This window comes from Maniola jurtina, chromosome 18 (genome assembly GCF_905333055.1).
Source record: "Maniola jurtina chromosome 18, ilManJurt1.1, whole genome shotgun sequence".
Taxonomy (NCBI): domain Eukaryota; kingdom Metazoa; phylum Arthropoda; class Insecta; order Lepidoptera; family Nymphalidae; genus Maniola; species Maniola jurtina.
Window position 1 is genome coordinate 13,183,942 of NC_060046.1, and position 27,698 is coordinate 13,211,639.

Below are 27,698 nucleotides of genomic sequence, written 5' to 3' on the forward strand. Positions count from 1 at the left end.
TTTCTCCATTTACCTTAGGGTTTAGAAGAGGACATTCATGTCACGATTGTCTAGCAAAATTAATAACTCATATTCAAATAGGTTTTTCTAAAAACCTTCAAACAGTAGCTTGCTTTTTGGATATTGATGGAGCCTATAATAACGTATTGATAGAAAAACTGACTGTGACTTTAGACGAATTTGGCTTTGGTAATAAACTATGTCAATATATATGGAATTATTTGAGTGAAAGGCACCTCAAAATTCAGGATAGTGTAGATAAGAGGACCTATTTTTCCCGATCTGCGTATAAAGGTTTAGCTCAAGGTGACCCAATGTCACCGATACTATTTAATATTGTAACAGCTAAAATTTTTCATAGAGTAGTTAATGTTTCATTATGTCAATATGCGGATGACTTTGTTTTATTTAGTACAAATAAAGACATATTTGAAAGTGTTAGCAAGTTACAGGGAGCATTAATTATATTTAATGAGTTGTTAAATGATATGGGATTGGAGCTATCTGTTAAAAAATCAAAATTTTGTATATTTAGTAGGGGTCATAGAAGACAACGAGTAGAATTAAAAGTGGACACTTTTTCTTTAGAGTTGGTAGAAGTTTATAAATATTTAGGTTTATGGTTAGACAAATCCTTACGTTGGGGTAAGCACATCGGCGAGACGGTCATAAAAGTGCAAAAATGTTTTAATTTGCTTAATGTTTTGGCTGGATCATCCTGGGGCGTTCACACTAAACATTTGCGTCAAATTTATTTAGCTTTGATACGAAGTCGTATAGATTATGGATCCTTCATATATGACAATGCCGCAAAATGTCATTTAATTAAATTAGATAGGTTACAAAATCAGGCTTTGAGAATAACAGGGGGCTTTATAAAGACTACTCCAATTCACGTTATGGAGAGTGAGCTTTGTATTCCACCGTTAAAGCAACGGAGGAGGTATTTAGCCATTAAATATTGTTTAAAAGCGTTATCGTGGAAAGACAACGACACTATCAAAGAAATTCAAGCTCTTAGTGGTCTCTGTAGAAGTAATCATTATTGGACGAATAAAAAAGTTCCTTTGCTTGTGTCCGTATATGATGAAGTAAAACTAGAACCTATTTCTTCTTCAGTATGTCTTGAAATGTTTACATTAAGGACTTGGGTTACTAATATTAATGTTCACGATATTGTTAAATGTAATTTAGAAAGTGTCAGCAAGTCCAAAAAGTCATATGAAGTAAATAATTTAAAATATGATGTTATTAAAGAGCTTAGGGACAAGTATGCGGGTTGGTTTGTTATTTATACTGATGGATCAAAAACTGACGAGGGCCGAGGTGCTAGTTTTTTTGTTGCTACAAAAAGGGATAGTAACTTGTTGGGTAATGATTGTTTACGGATAGATGGAGAGATCTGTATTATGACGGTTGAGCTCATTGCAATCTCGGAGGCACTGTCGTATGTAAAGACAACTAATCAAAAAAAGGTTCTCATTTGTACCGATAGCAAAAGCGCACTAGAGCATATAGCTCGATCCGCCTCTGGTATCAGAGGTGTTTCGGTAGCTTATGCAGTGCTATCTTCTATAGATGAGTTGAGTAATTTGGGCGTGGATTTGAGGTTGCAATGGGTTCCATCGCATATTGGACTGTCAGGTAATGAGGAGGCTGACTCTTTGGCAAAATGTGGATGTAAAGAAGGTAGATTAATTAAAGTTGAGGGCGACTATTCTGAATCATTACCAAAATATAGAAAATTATGTTACAGAGATTGGAAAGAATACTTCGACAAAATGTCATTAGAAAAAGGAATATGGTATCGAACGTTGCAGAGTGAGCCTCCTCATATACCTTGGAGCAGCTGTACACGAATGAAAAGGAAATATGTAGTGTTGGCCCACAGGCTTAGATCAGGGCACATTCCAGGCAACAAATTCGGATTTCTTATGGGAAAAACATCTTCTCCAAATTGTGACTCCTGTGGAGTCATAGATGATGTATATCATTGGTTGGTGGAATGTGTCCGATTCCAATCAGGAAGAGACCGTCTGGTTGAATTATTAAACTTGAAGAGATTGCAAGTTGGTGTCTTTAATAGCTTATTAGCTAATCCAAATTCTGACGGAGCTTGCAATCTCTTTAGATGGTTTATGATAGGATAGGTTTGTAGGATAAGATGGAATTGTATATATAGATAGAATTGTAGGATAAGATAGGGTACAATTAGGCTGACATGCATAAATGTAAAAGCCTATAAATAAAGGATTAAAAAAAAAAAAAAAAAAAAAAACTAGTAGTTCAATGAAAATAACGGATCGACATAGAAGAAGATACATTTATTTATAACTTTATTATAGTTTTTGAACTTTACCTATTGAGTTAACTATGCAAGGTCAAACTGCTAAGCTCCGTGGCTTTTAAGCTAATCCCGGATTAGAGTTCTTCACTAACCATTCGCCCGATAAATATCCGGGCATTATTTAATATTCAAACCCGGCCGTTAATGAGGGTTTACTTCCACGGGCTATTTAATTACCGATAGAACTAGGCGTTAGGTATCTATCTACTACATTTTTAACTAGAGGATGCCCGCGACTTCGTCCGCGTGGATTTAGGGTTTTTAGATCCAGTGGGAACTGTTTGATTTACCGGGATAAAAAGGTGCCTATGTCAATTGCAGGGACGCAAGCTACCTCGGTATCAAACATACAAATTGGTTAAGCGGATGAATCTGTAGGAATCCCGTGGAAACTCTTTGATTTTCCGGGATAAAAATTAGGCTATGTCTGTCCCCGGGATATAAGCTAACCCTTTACCAAATTTCGTCAGAATCGGTTGCACTGTTGGGCCGTGAAAAGGTAGTAGACAGACAGACAGGCAGATAGACAGACAGACAGACAGGCAGACACACTTTCGCATTTATAATATTAGTATGGATAGTATGGGATGATTAGATTACAACATGGGGTTATTCAAGGGGCGGACCAACAAATTCGTAAAAGGCTGGCGACTCATTGGCGGTTCTTTTGGTACTGCAAATGTTCATGGGTGGCGGTAATCACTTAACCTCAGGTGACCCGCCTGCTCGTTTGCTCGCTATTTTTATAAAAAAAAATGATAAGTAAGCTCTGGACTGCGATTTCACCTGCAGGTGTTATGATGTCGTCTGTCCACCTAGTGGGGGTACACTACAACTTCCGGTGCGAGGTCGCCATTCCAGCAACTTTGGACCCCAAAGTCTTCTCGTCCAAAATTCTTGGGTTCTTAAAGTGTAATCATGGATCCAAGACATGATCGCTACGAGTATAACAGGCCTCATACGAAAGCTATCTTTGAAGTCCCTCTACATTATCAAAACAGAATGAGAAGGTCCGTAAAAGAATAGAGAAACTTGAAGTGGTACCTAATGGACAGTACACACCACACATAGGTCAAAAAACCGATAGACGTATTACAAATAGAGCTATAAAACCTCAGCTAATCGTTTCGACGCTCTGGATCCCAGGCTAGCTTTAATTGCTTGGTCTGAGAAATCTTACAATGGACCTGCCCTGATTGGCCCAATGAAGACCAACAAACAATCAGGAGTACCTCTACCGGGAACAAAAGACCCGACTTGGGTGATATGGGAGCGATTTATTCGCACAATACGACGACTTTTAGCATGAACTGCAGGCTTAGTGAGAGCTTTTACACATCACTGACGTTGATCGAATCAAAACCGGCCGAACTTGTCGACACCTGGCACACGGCTGAGTTGTTATGGGCTCTCTTCAGAGACCAGAGTGTGTTTGGAATCCTCATAGCTTCAGTTTTGAGTTTACGTAGTTAACTGTCACTTGTCACCATTACTGTTCCCACTGGATTTCAACATGATATTATTCAAGGGGCGCGCAACAAATTCCTGAAACAAAAAAAAAAAATTATTAAAACCCATAAAATTATATTGTTGGATATCAAAAATAATTACTGGTAGTCGAAAAGTGTACAAAGGTGCCTATTTTGAATAAAATGCTTTGAAATGCAAAAACATCAGAGTATGGAACCCGCGGGCTAAAAAATAAATGCCTCTCTTTTTCTTGCTTTACTATGAATTCTTTCAAAAAAAAATAAGAGCTACGCAGTCCTCCACAATTTCGTTCAAAATCTACAGCCATTGCTCCAATAGAAAAATTGCATACACTTAGAAAAGTTGATTTAAATAAGATTCTTTCTATTACTATTTCTATAATGAGAACTGGTCGTAAATATAAAGGCTATAGGTATGTTTCACTTTAACGTTATAGTGTTTCGACACAGGTTTCGAATACCAAAATCTATTAATAGTTTTCGAGAGTTGCACATTCGTACTAAGCCCTCTAGGTTAGTTATGTGTGCGTGGGAGATACACGCTATTGTCAGATGGTTTCTGTGAGCCGAAGTAGTTGCTCATTATTCCTTGAGAGATTATCATTTAGGCCTTACGGCGATGTGGAGTACACGTACCTAATTACTGTACTTACATGATTTTTGGGTTTCGTTCCAACTTAGAATTTACTTAAATGGGACTGGGCAGGTCATACGTGCTATAATGCATCTACCACTGGTTCAAAATGAGAACCAACAAGAAAGGCGATGGCTCTTTTGAAAGACTAGATTTACAATAATATAATGCCTTGTAACTTATAAGTAATTGCAGTTTAACTATACAGTTAAGTGGCCCAAAGAAGGCCACTTTTTTTATATTTAAACTAGCTGATGCCCGCGACTTCGTTCGCGTAGATATAGGTTTTTGAAAGGCCGTGGGAACACTCTGATTTACCGGGATAAAAAGTAACTTATGTGTTAATCTAGGGTAAGTAGGTATAATAATCTATCTTCTTTTCAAATTTCAGTTAAATACGTCCAGTAGTTTTTGCGTGAAAGAGTTACGAACATACACACAAACTTTCACCTTTATAACAAACTTTCACCTTTTATAATATTATAGTGTGAAGTGTGAAGTAAGGAACGCGCTACGGTTAATTCTCTTAACATACGTTTGGAATTTCCTAAAAGCTCTTACAAGTTGAGATCGCTAGTTCATCAGAAACTAGATTGGACTCTCCAAGCCGCATCCACCCGATCTCGAACTAAGTGTCGCAATCTACTTCAAGCAATCAGTTGCTTTGTAATATATCACCGCACAATGCAGCAGCGAGACAATTTGGCAGCCCAGTTGATACAGCACTTTGTCATTACACGTCTTGTGTCTTGTCACGTCCGTTCGCTGCTCGTATTGTGCGGAGGCTTTGTCAGATAATTTGATCATGCTAATGTTATTGGATGTGAGAAATTGTATCGACGTTATGACAATGTGATAGTCTCAACGTGTACCTAGTTTTACAATAAACAAGATATGGGGCATCATGGGTACTTTAAAATTATTTTCATTTGGTAATTTCATTTTTTATTCAGATTGATTTCACAGGTGATTTGCAATTTTCGCACTTACAACTACATTAATTAAAAAAAAACTAGAAACGAAGGGATGAGAGTGTTCTGGCTCGCACGCTCTTTAGCATCGTTGCTCGGGTTGATGACCATGAAATTTATGAATGAAGTGGCCTATGGTTGAAATGGCATCCACTCGATCTCGAACTAAGTGTCGCAATCTACTTCAAGCAATCAGTTGCTTTGTAATATATCACCGCACAATGCAGCAGCGAGACAATTTGGCAGCCCAGTTGATACAGCACTTTGTCATTACACGTCTTGTGTCTTGTCACGTCCGTTCGCTGCTCGTATTGTGCGGAGGCGTTGTCTGATAATGTGATCATGCTAATGTTACTGGATGTGAGAAATTGTATCGACGTTATGACAATGTGATAGTCACAATGTGTACCTAGTGGTTACAATAAACAAGATATGGGGCATTATTGGTACTTTAAAATTATTTTAATTTGGTAATTTCATTTTTTATTCAGATTTTGCAGGTGATTTACAATGTTCGTACTTACAACTACATAATAAAATATACTAGACGTTTTTCTATTTCTAATACGCAGGGCTGAGAGTGTTCTCGCTCGCACACTCTTTAGCATCTTAGCTTTGATAAGGTGGCCTGTGGTCGAAGTGGTATCCACTCGATCTCAAACTAAATGTCGCAATCTACTTCAAGCAATCAGTTGCTTTGTAATAATATATCACCGCCTATGATCACCGCACAATGCAGCAGCCAGACAATTTGGCAGCCCAGTTGATACAGCACTTTGTACACGTCTTGTGTCTTGTCACGTCCGTCGCTGCTCGTATTGTGCGGAGGCTTTGTCTGATAATAATTTGATCATGCTAATATTATTGGATGTGAGAAACTGTATCGACGTTATGACAATGAGATAGTTACAACGTGTAGTGTTTCAATGCCTGTACTTACAATATCAATTTGTAAGTAGGTAACTACTACCGTCAACAGTTTCAGTTCATAACTCAGGTTCATAACCTTGTTGGACTTGGAGTTCGAAAGTGTGTCGGCCTGTCTGTCTGCTAGCCTTTCACGACCCAAAAGTTTAACCGATTTTGATAAAAGGTACAGAATTAGCTTACATCCCGTGAAAGGACATAATATGCTACTTTTTATCCTGGAAAATTAAAGAGTTCCCACGGTAAACTTAGAGACCCATCTATTTTACCGATTTATAAGGGTACAGTGATAGCTTGAATCACGGAAATTGCATAGGCAACTTGTTATCCCGGGAATTGAAAGATTTCCCACGGGATTTTTAAAAACATAAATCCGTAAAGTAACGAGTATTTATACGTCCATGGCTGTAACCTGCATCATCTTGGTTGTGGAGTTGGGACTTGAAGTTCAATCATGAAGTCGTTGCTAGGTATCTACAATATCAATTCACCAGCAATACTTGCTGCGTCAGGTTAAATTGGATCCAGAAATATCAATATCTATAATATTGATAACATAAGTGTATACTTAGTTATGCATATTGTTTCGTACATAAGAGTCATACCTAGGTACTAGAACCGTTCTGAAAGAATGTAAACTTCGATATTGAATTTTTTTTTAATTAAAATCGTTTCATCACCCTTTGAGATAATCGCAAACATACATACCTGCAGGTCGAATACACAGTAAAAAGTATAATCTCGATATAAATGGTTTGATATCAAAAATGAATATTTTTACCAAATCCAATCCCGATTCAGGCAAATTCTAAAATTGCTACATAAATTCAGTATTAACCTGTTAACGGCCGTAACGTTATAAATATTCGCTACTTTGTTCCCTTTATACTCGGTATTTGTGTACCGATAAATTAATTACCGGTACCCGAACCCGGGGGACTACGATTGATTATAATTAGTTTATTGGTCGCAAACATTTGACCGAAATATAAACAATATTATTAGTTTCATAGCTAAAACTTATGTGCCGGTAAAGTGGGCTTAAATAATAATAAGTGAACCTGGTAGTATCCTATTCTAACCTTGTTCACCGAGTCAAGCTACTCGTAACATAGGACGTTCTCTCTTGCACAATTGTATGGAAGTGAAAAGGACGAACTATGATTGTGATTGGTATGTCAATTATTCCCAAAAAATGATAGCCATTTTTTACTGTATTATTTTTGGGAATATAGTCATATAGGTATCATTATTTTAATATTAATTTAGTAACTTTAGAAAAGGAGCTTCAAAATTTCAGTAAGTATTTTTTTGCATAATCATAAACATCAAAATTTAAAATAGTAAGTACGAATAAGTAATTTTTTTGGTTACGCCTTGTATTTTGTAATCGGTGATCTATTTTGGCGGATTTGATTTCAGAAAACTGGAAAAGGAAAAGCTGTTTCCCAAATTAGTCGAGAACACGAGAGCGTAATAAAAAATAAAAATACCGAAAATCCCATTTATTTTGGTGATAAAGTCGGCCATATTTTTATTTCATTTATGAGTATGACCCAAATATTCATTTTTGAGCTGCAGCGACTGAAACTTTGTTGGGAACAGTTCGGCGTAAAAAACGGCAACAGCATGCGCCCATGTTAGATGTTTTCGGGCAACAAACAAAAATGAACATGTATAACATATTATACTTCCGAAATTGGTGTTACGAATGCTGTATTGAAAAATATGTTAGTTATGACCAAAGTTTGGAACGAGTTTTTTTACGGGATTTTGTTTTAAAAAAGGTGTTACTGCATCAGTTGCAGAATGAAAACTTTTTATAAACCTCAAAGTCAAAATAACAAATCAAAGTAGGTATGTGTGACTGGAACTTTAATTTGAGGGAGTTAGGTATAATATGACTATACAATTAATGGACCAGTTTTCAATCGTCAAATTATCTGAGGAATTAACAAATTAACACGGAGAGTAATTTTTGTTTATTTAGGTGATCATCATCATGGTCACAGTTCAACCAATCGCCGGCTCACTACTGAGCACGGGTCCCCTTTCAGAATGTAAAGGACATAGTCTACCACAATGGCCAAGTGAGGATCGACAGACTTCAAACACCTTTGATAACATTATACAGAACTCTCAGGCATGCAGGTTTCTTTACGATGTTTTCCTTCACCATTGAAGCAAGTGATAATTGCCCCGAAAAGTTAGAGGGACCGATTCCTCGACGTTTTTGACAACTAGGCCATCTCCACTTTTTTTAATTTTTTTTTTATGTTTATTAGTCCATTAGATCCACGTAACTCGGAAGCCTATCTTTAAAACTTTAATTAAACTTCAATACTGCTTGACCTTTTGAATATCCAGAGTCAACATCTTCCTTGAGAGCTAAACGGTCGAGGTAGTGCTCAGGCGACACTACGGAATTAATCTCGGATAGACGCGAGATGCAATTAGGAAACACAGAGGCGCATTAACGCTGGCTTGCAGATATCTTACACTGCTGCCCATAAAAAGTGCACACGCAACTATCTCAAAATAATAGGAAGAGCTAATCCATATTCCATACTAGCTGATTCTCGTGGCTTCGTCCGCGTGGATTTAGGTCTTTCAAAATCCCGTGGGGACTCTTTGATTTTCCGGGACAAAATGTAGCTTTAATCCATTGTCGGGATGTAAGCTATCCTTCTACCTACCTTTCATTCAAATATCTAGCATATAATACAATTATTAAAATATTATTGAAATTTATATTCTGTAATATAATTACTAAGTTAATTATTATATTAACAATAAAAAGGAAAATAAAATAATTATATTTACTTCACATCAATAAACAGAGACGTCCGCACAATGGTCGGGTACTCGACATCAATAAATTGGGGGAATAAATTGTGATCGGTTTTAATGGCCCTCGGTGTACGACCATAATGAGTTGGCGCGAATCGGTTTAATTGCACTCTTTCGAGTAGTGCTTTGTTTTGGTGTTCGCGGACAATGCAGCTCAGTTTCAGCTGGTTTCCAGCTTAATGTGATTAAGCCTGGAAAATCGATATGGGATATTAAAGCTATTTGATTTTTTACTTACTTACTTATATTTTAAAAAAAATATTAGTCATATCAATCTTAACTGATTGGGACTAATTATTCGTTAAAAATATTTAGCTGTATAAGTAGCTGCTTTATCTGAGTGACGCTTAGATATTACTTGAATTGACGAATCTATGCTAACAAAAGCTTACTCTTAAATAATTTCAAATGAATTTCTAGTGTTAGTTACATGGAGCAAGATCTGGGTAAAACAGCTGATGCTGTAATTTACATAAAGTTGCTCCAACTTTTTCTACATTTCGTTCCAACATCTGGAATCGTGAGGAAATTCATAGCTGACCGCAGACGTAAGGAAAGGTTAGACGGATATAAGTGTTCACTAAAGTGAAGCTGAGTGCGGTGTAAATATAGCATTTTTAGAAAGCGTTCATATGGTGGGTTATTTTTAATGGTAGGTTAAAATGGAAGTTTTGAAAAGTAGAATAAGGGCCAGGACATACAGACGAATTGTAGTAGGTATTATCTTTTTTTTTAAACAAAGTAAACTAACTTTGCATATGTTGTCATGTAGGTATACCGCCTTGTCCATCTTTATGCCAAAGTAAATTTTATAAAGGCTAATTTGAGTCACTAAGAAATACACTATGCTTTGGCTCCTACATGTGTTCCATAAGTGCCTTACGAAACACTTATGGCATCTCAATGTCCATCTATCTGTCACAAGTGTTGAGTACTGTTATTTTGAATATGAAATCAGGGTACATTAACTAGTTCGTAATCTATCGATCACAGTTTGCAAACATTAATGCAATAGCCTGCTCAAAGAACTTTATTCTTCTATTACAAGACGTTATCTCGTGCCTGTGATCACATACAAATATTTTTGACTCTGTCATATCCTTGGAACTGCACCTTTCTGTAGGCGCTCTATGAAATCTTTATTAGTTTTCTATGAAGGATCTATCTTTTTCCTACAGTCTGTGCCATAGAGCCCGCTCGCATGGAAGACGGGAATTATTTCATAGGCGTCATATGCGCTGAATATCTTGAAGGATATTTAACTCTCATGATGAAACTTTGACGCGGGAAATCGTACCAAACTTCTCTCTCATTCGTATTAATATCTGAGGCGTACATGTGCTTAACATTAGAACAAAACTCCTTTCAAGCGTTTTAATCAAATTTGGTTTAAATATTGTAGAATAGCTGATGCCCGTAATTTTGTCCGCATGGATTTAAGTTTTTTTTAAACCCCGTGGGAACTCTTTGATTTTACGGCATAAAAAGCAATTCATTTCTATCTCAAACTCAAATTCAAAGCATTTATTCAACTACACTTTTTACATTAATTAACAGAGAAATATTACATTATAGCTACTTTCGGACTAAGAAACCACAGTTCACGTCATTAACTTCTTTATTAGTAAAGATACTGTAAAAATAACTGGCGATAAAGTGCCTGACCTATCATGAAAAACAATAGGTATATCCATAGAGGATAGGTAAATTTTGAATTTGGAATGCCCTAATATAACAAGGACACTGGACAGCACTTACTCCAACAAACAACTTCTAAAGCGCATTTAGTTTAGTTTATCTCTTTAACCGTCCAAAGCAACGTTCTTGCAGACTATCGCCAGTCTAAGCGACCGTACAATGGCCCCGAGACTGGTCTAATGAAGACTACAATAGTCGGGACTGGCGACGCTTGAGGGTTGAGTGAGGAACAAAGACCGACTCAGATGATAGGGAAACGATTTGGTCGAACAATGGAAGGACTTGGCTAGGAATTGGTAATTGGTAAGGAATTGCATTCCTAAATCGTGGTGATCCCACGGGATTTTTAAATAATCATGCGTTTAAATGTTTACGAAATTCGAGACAGAGTTATCTTATATACCGGGAAGGGGCTACTACGGGTAGACTACTTTTTGTCCCGGGAAATCAAAAGTTTGCACGGGATTTTAAAAATCTAGATCTACGCGGGCGAAGCCGCGGGTAAACCAAAAGTTCGTATTTACAATATGGGTAGTGATTTTACCCTCTCTTTATGCGCCTCAAAAATAATAAAATATAATAAATATACAAAATAATGCACCTGCTTGCAATAAAAATATATGTCCAAAACAAACAAAAAAATATTATTCAAATATCTGAAATCCCATCCGGTAGCGTCGGCAATATTTTTATTTCATCCGTGGCCTACATATTGTGCCTTGTTACTTTGTTACACGCACTGTACATGGACGTACCGTTGACAAAAAACGCCAACAGCTGGGAAACATGTGGGAGTTTACTGAACAAGTGCAAATGAGCTCGGAATAAATGTTTTGGAAAGAATCAAGAATTTCAGAAATGATTGTTTTCGTGCTCTCTATTATTTACTAATTGAGCCGCCCCGGCTTCACACGGGGAGCCCACCTATTCCATAGTCAAAATCTAGGTATGAATGTGTTATACCTATCACAATATTGAATAATACCTACCTATTATCTATACTTATAATAAAACTGTAACTGGACGATTTCTGTACATTAAATATACTTAGTTATTTTGAAAATTTTAATCGGAGGAAACATTATTATCGATACAGACCCCAAAACATTTCTTTTTTGGATTTTTTGACAGACAGACGGATAAAAACTCCAACAAAAATTGTTTTGGAGTCCATATCGATATTAATGTTTCCTCCGATTAAAATTATCAAAATATATTTAATGTACAGGAATCGTCCAGTTACAGTTCTATTATAGGTAAAAGATAGATTGATATTATAATTTTCTCGTATTCTATTATTTAAATATAATTTCTCACTAAGAAAAAGTTATTTTCAAGAAAGTATTCTTCATAGTTTAAAGGAAATTATAAAATCAGGAATTCCAAAAGATCAGTAAAAGTTGAGCATCCCGGCAGTTTACGAACACTTTGCGCTGAGGTCAAATATTGATCTTGTAACGAGATGAGTCTTGAAATTTTAATTAGCAACTTAACTTGTGAACTATTCGTGAGTTGAACCCTCGCGGCGACTGGCGCCCTCTTGTATAACTTGTGCATCAGAGTTGGGAGATTAAATCTTATTTTAACTTTCCTCTTACGTACAACTTGATATAATTACTCTACAGTTAATTTTTGCCAAGAAAATCTATTATGGAATTATTTATTTTATGTAGGATAGCATGTGCCACTCACACACATGTAATGACAAGACTCTACCGCCGGTTCGGAAAGCAGTTCTACTGAGAAGAGCCAGCAAGAAACTCTTTCTCTTTTAAAAAACAATGTTACACCCAGTCCTGAAACGACTATTAATGCCATCTAGTAGCGACTGATTCGAGTCGATTTTTTAAAATAATAGTGTTACATACTTATCTCGAATTTAGGCACTTGCAGCGAGACGGCTTGTGGCTTAGTAGTCAAGGCATCGGGTGCGATTCCCAGAAGATACAGGTTCGAATCCTGCCAGTCCCGCAATTTTTGATTTTTGAAAAAATATTTAGAAAGTTCCTTGAGTGTGGGTAAAACGCTATCATAAAAAAAAAAATATAAACAATGTTACAGTATGTAAATATGCAATACATAAGCAATGTAGCTATTACAATACCTTATGGGTTGCTGAATGCAAAGCAGACGGCTTCCATGCAACCTTGTCATTTAAAAATTCGCCATTTGTATAAGAAAACCAAGGAATTTGTTGAGTGCAGTGAATGCAATGAAAATTGAAACAAACTTCATGTTCAAAAGTGTAAAGTAAATAAAATGGAGTGATACAATATTTCAAATAGAGTAAATCATTTTACTCTCGCTTTTCTATTTACAGCTAGAAAACTGCGGAGAAAAATCCTACGAGGTCCTGAGAGCCCGCGATCAAGAGCTTTGCATAAAACAATTTCACTCACAGTATTAGCATAGTTATTTGTTACTCGCGGCTAAAGTCTCAGCAAGAACCGGGGGCTTTACTCAGTTTTAGATCCTGAAAAGTCGTTTAATAGAGTTTAATAGACCGCAGTTTAATAATACTAGCTATTATAATTTAGACAATATCCAACCCAATAGGTTTTAGAACGGAAGATCTGATTTATAATACAGCATGGTTGATATTCCTTATTTATATTGTACCAGCTGATGCCCGCGACTTCGTTCGCGTGGATATAGGTTTAAAATCCCGTGGGAACCAATGGATTTTCCAGGATAAAATGTAGCCTATATGTTAGTCCAGGGTGTAATCTATTTCCATTCCAAATTTCAGCCAAATCCATCGAGTAGTTTTTGCGTGAAAGAGTAACAAACATACACACATACACACACACTGTTGCCTTTATAATATTAGTGTGATGCCTGGGAGTCCGGGGACACACAATCCAATCCAGGTTCAATTTCGAGAAATGGCTAGCGGCGTCCGACTCGGCTGTACAGCGATCGGGAAGCTTCAAGATATTGTCTTCTCATCCAAAATTCCTTGCTTGAAGTACAAATCTTCGAATAGTACGCCAGTATAGATAATTTCAACAAACTAAAACAAAATCGGTTTCATCTGTTTGGGAGCTACTATGCCACAGACAGACACACAGGTACTTACGATTAAAGTTTAGGGCAGGGGTTAAAACTAAAATCTATGCAAAGTTACTAAAATCAGGTAATCTATAGAAAGCAACTACTTTATGACTGGAACAGAGTAATTAGAAACTTTTACATTAAAAAGTGGAAAGTTTTCGTAGTATTTGCTCAGGGACGCTCAGCCATGCTCAGCCGGCAAAGGATAAAGGGCTCAGATGCCACTTGCGCAGATTGCAGTGGAATTAATCCCGGCCGTGCCAAATGCAGTTAGACAACACGAAGTGACGTATTTTCGCTATCTCAGTAGGTACATGTACGAATATTATTCTGTACTGTTGGCCGAATTTTTACTATTTATAAAATGGGCTTAGACATAGTCATAGTCATTAATATACATTATATGTCAATTGCAATAAAAATTTATTTTTTTATAGTCCATTTTAAAATTTTTAGTACATTTTAATTTTTGTTAAAAATTAAAAAAAATATGTATAATAAGATAAGTTTTAATAATCAATTTCGTCTTGGATTTATTGAAGTAATCAAAAAATTATTTTCGGATCTCGCTTTGCATGTTCAGGATGTCTATCTAGATTTTTTTAATAAAAGCGGTAATAGATTTTCATACTGAACTAATTAACAAATCTTTGAAATCTACATATCTTTTATTTATTTTTGAAATGGCCGTGACACACACACATAGACAAGTATATAGTTATTATAGACAGATGGGCTGGACGAAATTATAAGCGTTACTTATTTAACAACGGAACCCTAATGTTTTCAAACTAAAAAATACTAACATAATTTAATAAAAATAAAGTCATCGGTATTGCACAAAATATAGGCCGATATAAGTACACACTTTATGTTAAGTGTTCATATTTTATCATTCAGGTTAAAAATATACTCATCTCTATTAATTCAGGTCATATCTATAACATTATGTTTGCTTTAAATATTTCATTTAATATAATGTCTAATTTTAATAAAAAAATGTGTCGCTTTTTAATCGTGATGTCTTTTAAATATTTAAGCTGTGAGCATTTGAATATAAATGAAAAATACCTTTTTATAAAAGTTATACCTAATATTATCAACATAAGTGCTTCACAATTTTTCTTTAATTTTCATGGCAGCTATTTTGGATTTTTTTATTACTTGTTGTTATAGCCACTATAATATAGCGGTAATAGAAATACACGCTTTGTGAAAATGTCAACTCTATCTATTTCGGTTCATGAGATCGACGCCACCAGACAGACACAGGGATAGCAGGGCTTCTTTGGTATCTTTCGGGTACGAAAGCCTAAAAATGACCTACCTAAAAACTAGTCGATTTGTAACGCACGCTACTTTTTCAGTGAAAATTCACCAAAAAACTGTTCAACCTGAACAATATAAATTTCGACTTAATTTTTGAGCATAATATAAAACGACTTAAATACCCAATAATCAAAGACCCCAGTTTTTAACCGACTAAAAAACATAAAGGTCATGAATGCGATTTTATTTTATGCGCAGTATTTTCCGAAAGTTGTATAAATGGTAGAGCATATAAAACTTTTTGAAAATATCGCAGCGCTCGCAAAAAAAACTTAATTAGCAGAATTTTCAACTATTGAATTTTTTTGAAAACCTTGAAGTTCTGCTCCAGAAACTCTGAAGCGTCGAGTGAGGTTCGATTCACCACGCTCCACTGACTTGCACTGCCGATATATTACCGCATAGTGCCGAATACATTGCACTTATTTTTACACCCCTTCGCAGAAAACCCCTCTTTTCACACCCTTCTCTATTCAACTCAGACATCATATCCTTTCCTCATTGTCAGTCAATATTACAGTATGTTTACGTAAGTTAAACATATTATTCTATAAGTATATTATTTACTTAAGCATTTACATAAATCCTGGGAGTTATAATTATGTAAGTGCTTAAATTCTGTCTTTGTTGTACTTACCTATTTTTCTCCCTTTATAATCTCTCCCACTGCTAAAGGCCTCTGGTAGATATATTTTATACAGATTAGTACTTCTGTGAGATTAGTGAAATAAACTTGGGATGCAAAAAGGAACCCCTACCCCATTATTATGATTACTGGAGAACAGTTATGACCCTCAGCAATGGTAAGTACCTATGATGAAGAGCGAGAGATAACTATGTACAATATCTACGGCTCACGCTTTGAAGATAAATCAGGGAATCTTCCCACTATCGAAGTTGCAGTAATTTAACACGTTAAACAACCTTCAGAGTAAGTTTCCACGGATTAAAGTCAGAAACACACTACCAGCACAAGATGTAACACAGGTAACGCGCGTAACACGCAATGTATTTTAAATCAATAATAATTGTAGTAAGTACATATTTTCTATGAGAATCACACTAATACCGGGCATTTGAGTCATGATTATGGCCATAGAGTGTCATTGTTATTGTCAACCAATATTCAAGTACATTCACAGCTGGATATAGCTATGTTATGTGATCTATTCTATCTACTGGGGCCCTAAAATTCAGTATGCATATAGCTATTATGACGTAGATATTCGCTAAGAAAGGTTTTTTGAAAATTCAACCCCTATGGGGGTGAAATAGGGATTTGAAATTTGTGTAGTCGTGAACGACTAAGCGTCGTAAGCGAGTGATTGATACAGCTTTTCCAGAATAGATCGGCTGGTGTCTGCCTGTCGGACAGCACTAACTTTCAGGTGCAAGGTTGCCATTCTAGCACCTTATATGAGCCCAAAGAACTAGGCATGTGCCCTGCCCATTGTCACTTCGGCTTCGTAATCCGCTAAGCATACGTTTTACTTAGAAAACACAACTTAAAATGTATCGACACACTTCGCATTTCGTTGTTCACGTCGCGTGTTCAAAGTATGTTTCAACCCTATCAGCGTACGCCACCTTACTAGCTTTACTTTGTTTTCTATGTCTAGTTCAGTAGTTTACACGAGCGTAAACAAATTACAAACTTACAACCACGACCACCTTACAACCATGGCATCGAAAGTTTTCAATTTGCAATTGTTCAAAAGGAAATTTAATCTCCTTGTTATAAACTTAGGTGTTTATAGTAGGTACGAGTAATTTTGGAAACTTTCAAGTATTGGAAAATCACGCAAAACTTCATCTTTATACAAGCTGTCCAGAGAAACTTTCGTAGCACTTTTTAATTTTTTTAGTTTTCATGACAGTAAGTTTTTTGAAATTTTTATTACTTGTTGTTATAACAGCAGTAGAAATACCACATCCTGTGAAGATTTCAACTGTCTACCTATAACGCTTCACGAGATATAGCACGCTGATAGAAAGACCGTTAAAGCAAGTGATACCTATTTGAAAAACCGGCCAAGTGCCAGTCAGACTCGCGCACCGAGAGTTTCGTACTCAGGTATTTTTTCTGACATTTTGCACGATAAATCAAAAACTATTACACATAAAAATAAATAAAAATCTGTTTTAGAATGTACAGGTAAAGCCCTTTTATATGATACCCCACTTGGTATAGTTATCTTACATTGGAAATTGAAACATATTTTAATTTTTTTAAATCATGTAACCACAAATTCATGGTTTTCGGATTTATTCCTTTACTTGTGCTATAAGAACTACCTACCTGCCAAATTTCATGATTCTAGGTCAACGGGAAGTACCCTATAGGTTTTCTTGACAGACACGACGGATGGACGGACGGACGGACAGACAGACAGACAGACTGACTGACAGAGAGACAGACAGACAGACAGACAACAAAGTGATCCTATACGGGTTCCGTTTTTCCTTTTGAGGTTTGGATTCCACAAAGCCTCGATAGCTCAACAGTAGAGGAGCAGACTAAATTCGGAAAGATCGGCGGTTCAAATCACACCCGTTGCACTATTGTCGTACCTGTTCCTAGCTGGAGGGGAAAGGGGAGTACCTATTAGTCATGATTAGCATACCACCAACCTCTGCAGTAGCCATCGTAACACCACAAGGGCTCTCTATTTGAATAATATGGCAGGACCAAAAACGCTCAAATACCATTTATTTGAAAATTGTGCCCCAAATCAACTAATTGCTTTCAATTCCTTTGCCTAGATCCAGTCGTTCTCTGAAAATTGGACAAAGCTTTCCAATCTACAAACAAAGAGCCCTGCAGTCGCAGAAGATTGGCGATCGGAGATTAATTCAATATAAGACGTCTGCTCAATCGCAACTTTGGAATTTAATATTTGTGCAGTTTTGCTTTGATCACAGTTTTGTTTTGCCACTGACCAAAGTCAACTCTATATAGTCTTTGGACCAACCAATCACAAACGACATAGGTACTACTCTTTCAAATAAACTATGTTATCAAAAAAATAAAACCGACTTCAAAAACCAAAAACACTAAAAAGTAGAAAATAATTTTTGTTTAGCTACACATGTAATGTACCTAGGTATGAAGTCGAGCGAGCATATTAAAACAAAATTAGAAATCCAAGAGTGAAGCTCGCCCGACTTCATACCTAGGTACATTACATGTGTAGCTAAACAAAAATTATTTTCTACTTTTTAGTGTTTTTGGTTTTTGAAGTCGGTTTTATTTTTCTTTTGAAAATTTTTTATTTCACAATTTTTAGTGGCCCCACTGTACTATAATATGCTATGCCCAGTTAAAACCCTACTGTTTACTAAGCTATTACAGTGATCGCGAGCAATTTGCTCTTATCCATTGAGGAGTTCTGTTCTCCATCTCCGAAGATATTCATCAGATCTTCACCAAATTTATATGGGACCACCTGCACAGTATACCCTTTCAAACAAAAAAAAAAATTCCAAATCGGTCCAGGGGTCTTTGAGTAATCGGGGAACATACATAAAAAAAAAAAAAAAGATCCCGACGAATTGAGAACCTCCTCCTTTTTTGGAAGTCGGTTAAAGACATTCGAAATCCAATTTGAAAACACAGGTTCGTTTTTGTTTGAATGGTTAACGCCCTCTGAGTTTTTGTGTTTGTCATTTGTATGGAATTACGTAACAGAGAGGGCCCTATCCTAACGTGGATCCCGTGGATAAAGTATACAGTCATATCTTTTAACAAATGTGGCATATTTTTATGTAAGACAAAGAGTGGTTTTTGGATGGGTGAGATTTTCATATTTTATGTAGTCAAAGCGCAAACTTGCCAACGAAAGAAGCGATGCAAAAAGCTGTCATAAAAAAAAAATGTAATGAATTACATGCATGCATACGGCGTGCGTAATCTCGCGAATACATTTAGCGAACTTTGTCGAGTTAATTCGTTTTTGCCTTATAGCTGAATGTTCGCTGACATTTAACGTGAGCGTTTCGGGTTTTTCGAGCGGTTTTCGAGCGCTTTGAAGAGCCTATTGCCACGTTTTTAGGCGAAACGGGGAAATGCTTGAGCATTTCCTCGCTCAAGTCATTTTATTTGCTGACATAAATACTGTGTTGCAATACATTTCCATACCTGTTTTTTATTTTATTTACACTCTTGTTTGCTGTAACGTTTGAAATCTTCCTTATTGGAATAATTTTTAGGGATCCGCACCTCAAAAGGAAGAAAATTCCTCATAGGATCACTTCGTTGTCTGTCTGTCTATCATATATTTGTCATGTCTGCCAATTCGGAGGAATCATATCCTATAGAGTACTTCCCGTTGACGTAGAATCATGTACAGGTAGCAATGTCTTATACCACAAGGAGGTACGTCCGTGAAATTTTGACTACATAATATGGGTGCAGGTCTGAAGTAAGTATTTAGACTAGAAACCTGACTAGACCAGAGATAATTTAGGAATTCAGAATTCACAGCGCTCATCACTTGGCCAGGAAAGTCGTCTAGATGAAGTAGTAGTACAACAGCTTATTGTAGTTTAATGTTCAAGTTGGGAGCGCAGTCGCGCCACGGAACAAAGACAGAATTGTTCTGGCGGCGGCCATTCGCAGGCCGCGCACGTATTGTGGCCACTGTCCACGACAAGTGCACGTAAACTGAACAGAACTTTATAGTATGCTTTGGAGTACTTACTTTATTTGAGAGTTGTGTATTTAGCCATCTGCAATATTATGAGGGGTGGTTAAGAATCGATAACATAATGAGTGAAATTACGATTATTTTAGGAAGGATTATTTTCTAATGTAGTAAGTTTTATTTGAAAACTATCATGATTTATGTAAATATTGTATTAAAAGTGTACTTTTACAATGATCTCTAAATTGTAATTTTGGATTATCGCAGGTGGTTAAAAAGTAACCCCGTAAATGTGAGGTTATATGTTACTTTTTCACGGCTCAACCGCTGAACCTATCTTGTTAAAATTCGGTACAGCGTAATTTGTCCAGAACCGGAAAAGCGTGTAATATGCTTGTTCAAAGGAAGGAAGGAAGGAAGGGTCGGTCTATGCCACGAACAATGCTAGAATTGAAAAAACAGTAAACTCACGCAGTCCGGGAAAAAGATAATAATGACTTAGGTACTCATATCTTGTTTTGTAAACATTAAAAAAGTATATCACAAGATGTAGTAGGAATAAAACAGTTTATTTTAGATAATTATGCTTTAATGTTCAAGTTGGCATCGCAGTCGTGCTCTGGAACAAAGGCAGCGCTGTCTCTGCGGCAGTCATTCATAGGCAACGCACGTAGTATGGCCAGTGCCCACAAGTCACTCGCTGTACTTTACACAACTTTTATGCTCTAGTGCACATAAACCACTACAAACCGGAGCTTTTCAAAGTATAACAAGTCAAACAACTGCCATGCCCCTTCCAGGTTAGCCACGACCCAGTTCCCACCAGGTGGGATTGCAGTTAAGGACTAACTTATATCTGAATAAAAAAATTACAAATATTACAAAATATAGTTGGTAGAATAGTAGTAAGTTATTGTACATAGTTCGATATACAAGCTACGAGTCGCAAAATGAACAAAGGCAGTGCTGTTTTACCAGCAGTCATTCACAGGCAACGCACGTAGTATGGCCAGTGTCCACAACAAGTCACTCGCTGTAAACTCTACACAACTTTTATGCTCTAGTGCACATAAACCACTACAAAGCGGAGCCTGTCAAAGTATAACAACTCAAACAACTGTCATGGCCCTTCCAGGTTAGCCAGCTTCCATATTAGACTGCATTGTCACTTACCACCAGGTGGGATTACAGTTAAGGACTAACTCGTATCTGAATAAAAATAAATAAAATTACAAAATATAATAGGTAGAATTATAGTAAGTTATTGTCTATAGTTCTAAAAAAAAAATCGTAAATACTTTGACGAACATTGATATTAACAAATTGACTTTTAATGTAATTATAACAATAATAAGTTAAGATATTGTAAAGACTATAGACTATAACGAGTAATTTGTAACTAGAAAACAAGATACATAGTAGAATAAATGGCTATTTTATTTTATTTATTTATTTTATTGTACATAGTTCAATATGTACTCATGTGGTTCAATGTTCAAGTTGGGAGTCCCAGAACGGAGCAAAGGCAGCGCTGTTCTACCGGCAGTCATTCACAGGCGACGCACGTAGTGTGGCCAGTGTCCACAACAAGTCGCTCGCTGTAAACTTTACACAACTTGTATGCTCTAGTGCGCGTAACCCACTATAAAGCGGGGCCCTTTCCTTTGAGATTATGATTTTGCTTTTGTGACGTTAAAGGTACTGAAATCACGAGTTTTTTCAATTCTTGATGCAGTTTTAAACAAATATATTAAAAAATGTTTATATTCAAATAACCTATCAGAAATTTTCGAATTATATCAAATGGGAGCCATTTTTAGGGTTACGTACCTCAAAAGGAAAAATAACCCTTATAGGATCACTTTGTTATCTGTTTGTCTGGTTGTCCGTCTGCCGTGTCTGTCAAGAAAACCTACAGAGTAATTCTTTGTTATTATATCACAAAAAAAAAAAGATTCCGACGAGTTGAGAACCTCCTTCTTTTTTTGAAGTCCGTTAAAAAATTAAAATGTGTTCACGAAAAATTTAATTTATTTAATCACATATACATAGATGGCGCAGCCTGTTATTAACTTGCAGTGTTCTACATAAAAGTGTAAGGTTTACAGACAGATAGGACAACTAACGATGGATTAACATCAATCAAAGTCCCTTTCGTCAGGAAAAATTTTTTTGGTCCATGATCGGCAAAATTTTGCTTTCCATTTTTACAGTAAGATAGATTTCAATACCAAACAACCCTCGCTACGTGTCTTATCACAATCTTGGTAGAAAAGTTAAGTGCCCAGAAAAGTAAAAACAATACTCCCATGGAAAAAGTAGGTATAGAAACAATACAATAGACAAACTTGTTGCTATTCACTCAGAGATACAGTCCGTCTGTTCCGCCCGCGTTTGTATAATCAGCTGCTCTCTGAAGGCAGATAAGCTTTGACTGAAAATCGAGTCGACTGGCGCATGTCGGCGCAACTTCGTGATAACATCTACCTTTGGTACTGCGTCCGCCACAGCGCTGTCTTTTTACCCGACTACGGCAAAGCCAAAAGGAAGGGTTATGATTTTAGCAGTCTATGTATGTTCCACAGTAGCGCCTAAACTACTAAGCCGATTTTGATGAATAAGGTGTCAATTGATTTGTTATTATAGTCCGGGTGGCATGGGCTATAAACCGATAATCCTCGGCCGGTTGTCAAGCTTTGGCTGTTAGAAAAATATTGGCCCTATAATATCAAATTGAACCTTACATCACTGGTCATTTTTGGAGCGCTATCTCTTCTACCCTCTTCTGTAATGTGTTTTGTATCTTTTTTTACTCATCATCATTTTTTTATACATCAGAGCTTAGGCATTTTATACGCCATAAACGTAAATCTATCGTATTATGTCATTGATATTGGTTCTAAAATGATGATATTTACTGTCGACTCCCGACCGAATTTCTGGCGGCCAATCTCAAGTGTGTGCGAAAACACAGGTGCATCCACGCTCATAGTTTGACGGGACGGAAATCCTGCACGACCGGAGCAAGATCAAGCGCAAGACTGACGGCTTTACACGTGCTCTCCGAGGCACGGGGGTGAAACACCGCCAACTTTCTAACTCCGGGCTAGTATTGAGAATTTCTTAACTGAAAAATCCAATACCCAAATATTTGGTCCGATCCGGGAATCGAACCCTGGACCTCGTCATTTATAGTCGAACATGCTAACCACTAAACCAACGAGGCAGGCTACATATTGGTCCAATAATCGCCACACATTGGGCCAACAGCTACTCATACTTGTCAAAGATAACCAATCACACACGTGAACAATATAAGGGATATTATTTTTAATTTTCACTTTCACCCGGGTCATTTGTCGCTGCGAGTGAAGTTGACGCGGCTCCATTAATCACCCCCCTTTCCCCGTCGGACCCCCCCCCCCCCCGCGCAACCCCTCGCGACCCCCCGTCATTGCTGTCAGTAACGGAGCGAATATTGATAACGGGCCCATTGAAGCTGCCAATAACACCTTTATATTACGAGTACGATGTTGTTTACATTGGGTTTGAATCGCTCGTGTTTTTATTTGATAAGATTTTTTCTTTTTTTTGATACTGATGGAATTTTTTGGTAGGGTCAGAATCATTCTTTTTACTAAAATATTCTCTTCGCGACCTCGTTCGCGTCGAATCTGTATGATTTTCCGGGATAAAAGTTGCATATGTCAGTTATATGGACGCAAGCTACCTAGGTTACATAAAAATCGGTTAAGCGAATGAGTCTTTAGGAATCCCCTTGGGATTTTTTGATTTTCCGAGATAAAAAGTAGCCTATGTCCATCCCCGGGATATAAGCTAACCTTGTACCAAATTTCGTCAGAATCGGTTAAACTATTGGGCCGTGAAAAGGTTGCAGACAGACAGACACACTTTCGCATCAATTATAATATTAGTATAGATTCTTTATACTATACTAGGCAATGCCCGCGATTCATCCGCGTGGATTTATGGATTTTAAAAACCCCGTGGGAACTCATTGCTTTTCCGGGATAAAAAGTAGCTTATGTCCGTCCCCGGGATGTAAGTTAAGTCGTGAAAAGCTAGCAGACAGACACAGATTACTTTCGCATTCATATGTATGTAGTATAATATGGATAAAAAATAAGTTGATGGCTACGATGACCGTGCGCGCGATTTAATTCAAACATTAAGTATAGCGGGATTAAGTATAATTATTTTCTTTGTGATAAATTTTTAATATTTGAAAAAATAAATAAATAAATAAAATATTTTGTTTCGTGGATATTCACAGGCAAACATTAGTAATTATTACGTATAATGAAAAGGCTATTGACGTAATTTTCGCATGCTTTTGTGAAATGGCCCCCATGGTTTGAGGTCTGTTCGATAGGTCCCCTGTACCAGGCTCGCAGCATGGCCCGAAGATAACATCCATAAGCAGCGAATAGCATTCCGGTACAAGCCCCGCATGCATATTCATGAGGCGTGACTTTTTGGAGTGTTTTTTTGTTAGAAGTGGCCGGTTTTTGTGTCCCGCTGGTGTTTATTGGTGGTGGAACTGACCAAGGAACTGACTGAGAAGCGCTCTAGAGGGGCGCCGCGTGTATGTCGGCGGGCGCCAGCACAGACGAAGTCCATACTTATACATATAGTTTTCCTAACTTGTAAATAACTACACACTTGACATTGGCTAATCAGTGTAAAGCCAGACGAGAGAAGAAAAAAAAAAAAAAAAGTTTGACCCTTTGTTTCTCTATGGTCTGAGATGTAAAATTGTTAGCATTCAATTTGATGAACCAATAATAGGTCCCCTGTACCAGGCTCGCAGCATGGCCCGAAGATAACATCCATAAGCAGCGAATAGCATTCCGGTACAAGCCCCGCATGCATATTCATGAGGCGAACGAGCAAAGCGATGTACACCAGGATTACACGGTACGAAGGTACAGAGTTACATAACACTGTTGAACTTTACTACTAGTAGAACTTTAATGTGAAAATTTTGAATGGAGATTTTACTCTTGAACTTCAACTTTACTTGAACTCAAAATCAAAACATTTATTCAAAATGAGAATATTTTAGGGGTATGTACCTCCAGAAAAAAGAAAAACTAATCTAAAAAAAATGTACTAAAAGGATCACTTCGTTGCCTGTCTGTCTGGCTGTCAAGACCCGCCGAGGGAATCAAAACCTATAGGGTGCTTCTCATTGACCTAGATTTTTAGAGAGGTTTTTGATGGTCTTACTGGTGCAGTGGTGAGCGCTCTGTGGTCTTATTAGTGTGAGGTCCCGGGAACGATTCCCGGCAGGGGCAATTTGTAATTTTATAGTTTCTAAATTGTCTCTGGTCTGGATTTGGTGGGAGGCATCGATCGTGGCTAGTTAATACCCTACCGGGAAACCCGTGCCGCCAAGCTTTTTAGCTCTCTGGTACGATGCCGTGTAGAAACAGTGGGGTATGGGTTTAATAAAACTGCCACATCACTTCCAAGTTAGCCCGCTACCATTATAGAGTGCATCATCACTTACCACCAGGTGAGATTGCAGTCAAGAGCTAACTTGTAATCGAATAAAAATACAAAAAATCTTCCTTGGTACCATAATATGTTTTCAGTAGATACCTTTTGACAGTAAATTCTCTTCAGTTGTACCTATTCCATTACATTATGGCATTCGGGACAGGATGGGGCCGGCGTGTCCGTGTCGGACAAAAGTCCCATAAACATTAAGATAATAAAAGGAAAAGTATTCCTATTGAGAGTGTTTTGATGCCAACTGTACTGGAAACCGGATAAAACCTGCAGCTGTAAAGTCCAGGTGGTAATTGATAGTCGCCCCGACAGTCTCTAAGTGATTCCTTACTTATTCACCGACCTTTGTTCACTCTGCTCCCGAGTCACCTACCTCGAGTTAGGTACCTACATATTATGTAATGCTGTTTTGTAACGGACTTCAAAAAAAGAGGTTCTTAATTCGACTGTTTTTTTTTTGTATGTTTGTTACGCGATTTCTTCGCCACCGATCGTTATAAACTGACTAGGGGATGCCCACGGCTTCGCCCGCGTGGATTTCGATTTTTTAAATCCCGTATGATTTTCCGGGATAAAAAGTAGCCTATGTCCTTTCCCGGGATGTATCCCAAGTCTGTGTCAAACTTCATTAAAATCGGTTCAGCGGTTGGGCCGTGAAAACATAGCAGACAAATAGACAGACAGACAGACAGACAACCAGACAGACAGACAGATAGACAGACGGACAGACAGCCAGACAGATAGATAGACACAATTTCACATTTATAATATTGAGTATGAACTTTGATAATTTTTTTTTTTTGTTTAACAGGTCATACTTCAGAGGTAAGTTCATGTTGTGAAGAAGAAGATATTGTGATGAACACCTTCTAGCAAACAGACACACTTTCGCATTTATAATATTGGTATGGATGGGTACTGGTAATGGTTATAATTAATTAGGTAAGCTTAAAACTAATAGAACGATTTCCAAAATTACGGGTACCAAACGCGCCTTGGCCTAAGAATTCTTTTTCTATTACATACTTAATAGATAATAATCACAACCACAGTAAAATAATTAAAATTCCTATCAAAGAAAGTTGAAAAGAACGTTTTTCTTATTATTATTTTCCGTCTTTTTACAAAAATGCTTGGAAGCAGTTAAAGTTTTGTATCAACGTCTCACTAACTCAGTTGAGTCAAATATTTTCTGCTGAGTCGGTCTACGTGCCCGGTTGAGCATCAAGGAAACGATTGCCGACCTGGCAAACTTTATTACAAGTAGGTACCTAGTTTATTTTATTTTCCCTGTTTCTAAAAAATACTGACCATTTCTCCTGGGGTCGACGCAAAATGAGAGATTGTAAGTTTGACCCTTTGTTTCTCTATGGTCTGAGAAGTAAAATTGTAGCATTCAATTTGATGAACCAATAATATGCGATTTTAGTCGGAAGTGGGAGGTAGTTTTGGTTATGTTTGATGAAAATTGGGTCAATTGTTGTAAAACTATGTACTTATGTGTCACGTGTGTCACAGTCAATGTAGAGATTGTAACCGTCGAGTCCGGTCTTATCAACTTGAAAGGTAAAATGCAGTGCAACTGGGATTTCCACAGGCTTTCATACCATCATCCGTAAACAAGTGTAAATTAAAAATTTATTACACACCCGACAAGTAAAGGTTACATATAGTAACTAGAAAAGAGCTGATAACTTTCAAACGGCTGAACCGATTTTCTTGGATTATAGTTTCGATCTAAGTAGATCGAGATTACACTCTCGATCAAGCCACCTTTCAAATAAAGGAAACTAAATTAAAATCGGTTCATTAGTTTAGGAGCTACGATGCCATAGACAGATACCTACACAGATACACACGTCAAACTTATAACACCCCTCTTTTTGGGTCGGGGGTTAAAAAGATGGCCTGACTCACAGCGCCTTCGTAGCAATTATTGTTTTATTAACCCCCGACCTAAAAAGAGGGGTGTTATAAGTTTGACGTGTGTATCTGTGTATCTGTGTGTCTGTGTATCTGTGTATCTGTGTGTCTGTGTATCTGTGTATCTGTGTATCTGTCTGTGGCATCGTAGCGCCTAAACGAATGAACCGATTTCAATTTAGTTTTTTTTGTTTGAAAGATGGCTTGATCGAGAGTGTTCTTAGCTATAATCCAAAAAAATTGGTGCAGCCGTTTAAGAGTTATCAGCTCTTTTCTAGTTTTCTTGTATAAAAGAAG

General features: G+C 37.1%; 1 protein-coding gene and 1 long non-coding RNA gene across 2 annotated transcripts; both read left to right on the top strand.

Moving 5' to 3' along the window:
* The first annotated feature begins 225 nt into the window (after nucleotides 1–225).
* Nucleotides 226–2,278, top strand: LOC123874171. The gene is made up of 2 exons (XM_045919398.1): nucleotides 226–943; nucleotides 1,757–2,278. The coding sequence occupies exons 1-2, from the start codon at nucleotides 315–317 to the stop codon at nucleotides 2,148–2,150; spliced, it is 1,023 nt and encodes a 340-aa protein (XP_045775354.1). The 5' UTR covers nucleotides 226–314; the 3' UTR covers nucleotides 2,151–2,278.
* Nucleotides 2,279–7,316: 5,038 nt separating this feature from the next.
* LOC123874236 lies at nucleotides 7,317–25,686 on the top strand. Its single transcript, XR_006797869.1, has 3 exons — nucleotides 7,317–7,327; nucleotides 7,975–7,980; nucleotides 25,630–25,686. It is a non-coding gene; the product is annotated as an uncharacterized LOC123874236 (long non-coding RNA).
* The last annotated feature ends 2,012 nt before the right edge of the window (nucleotides 25,687–27,698 follow it).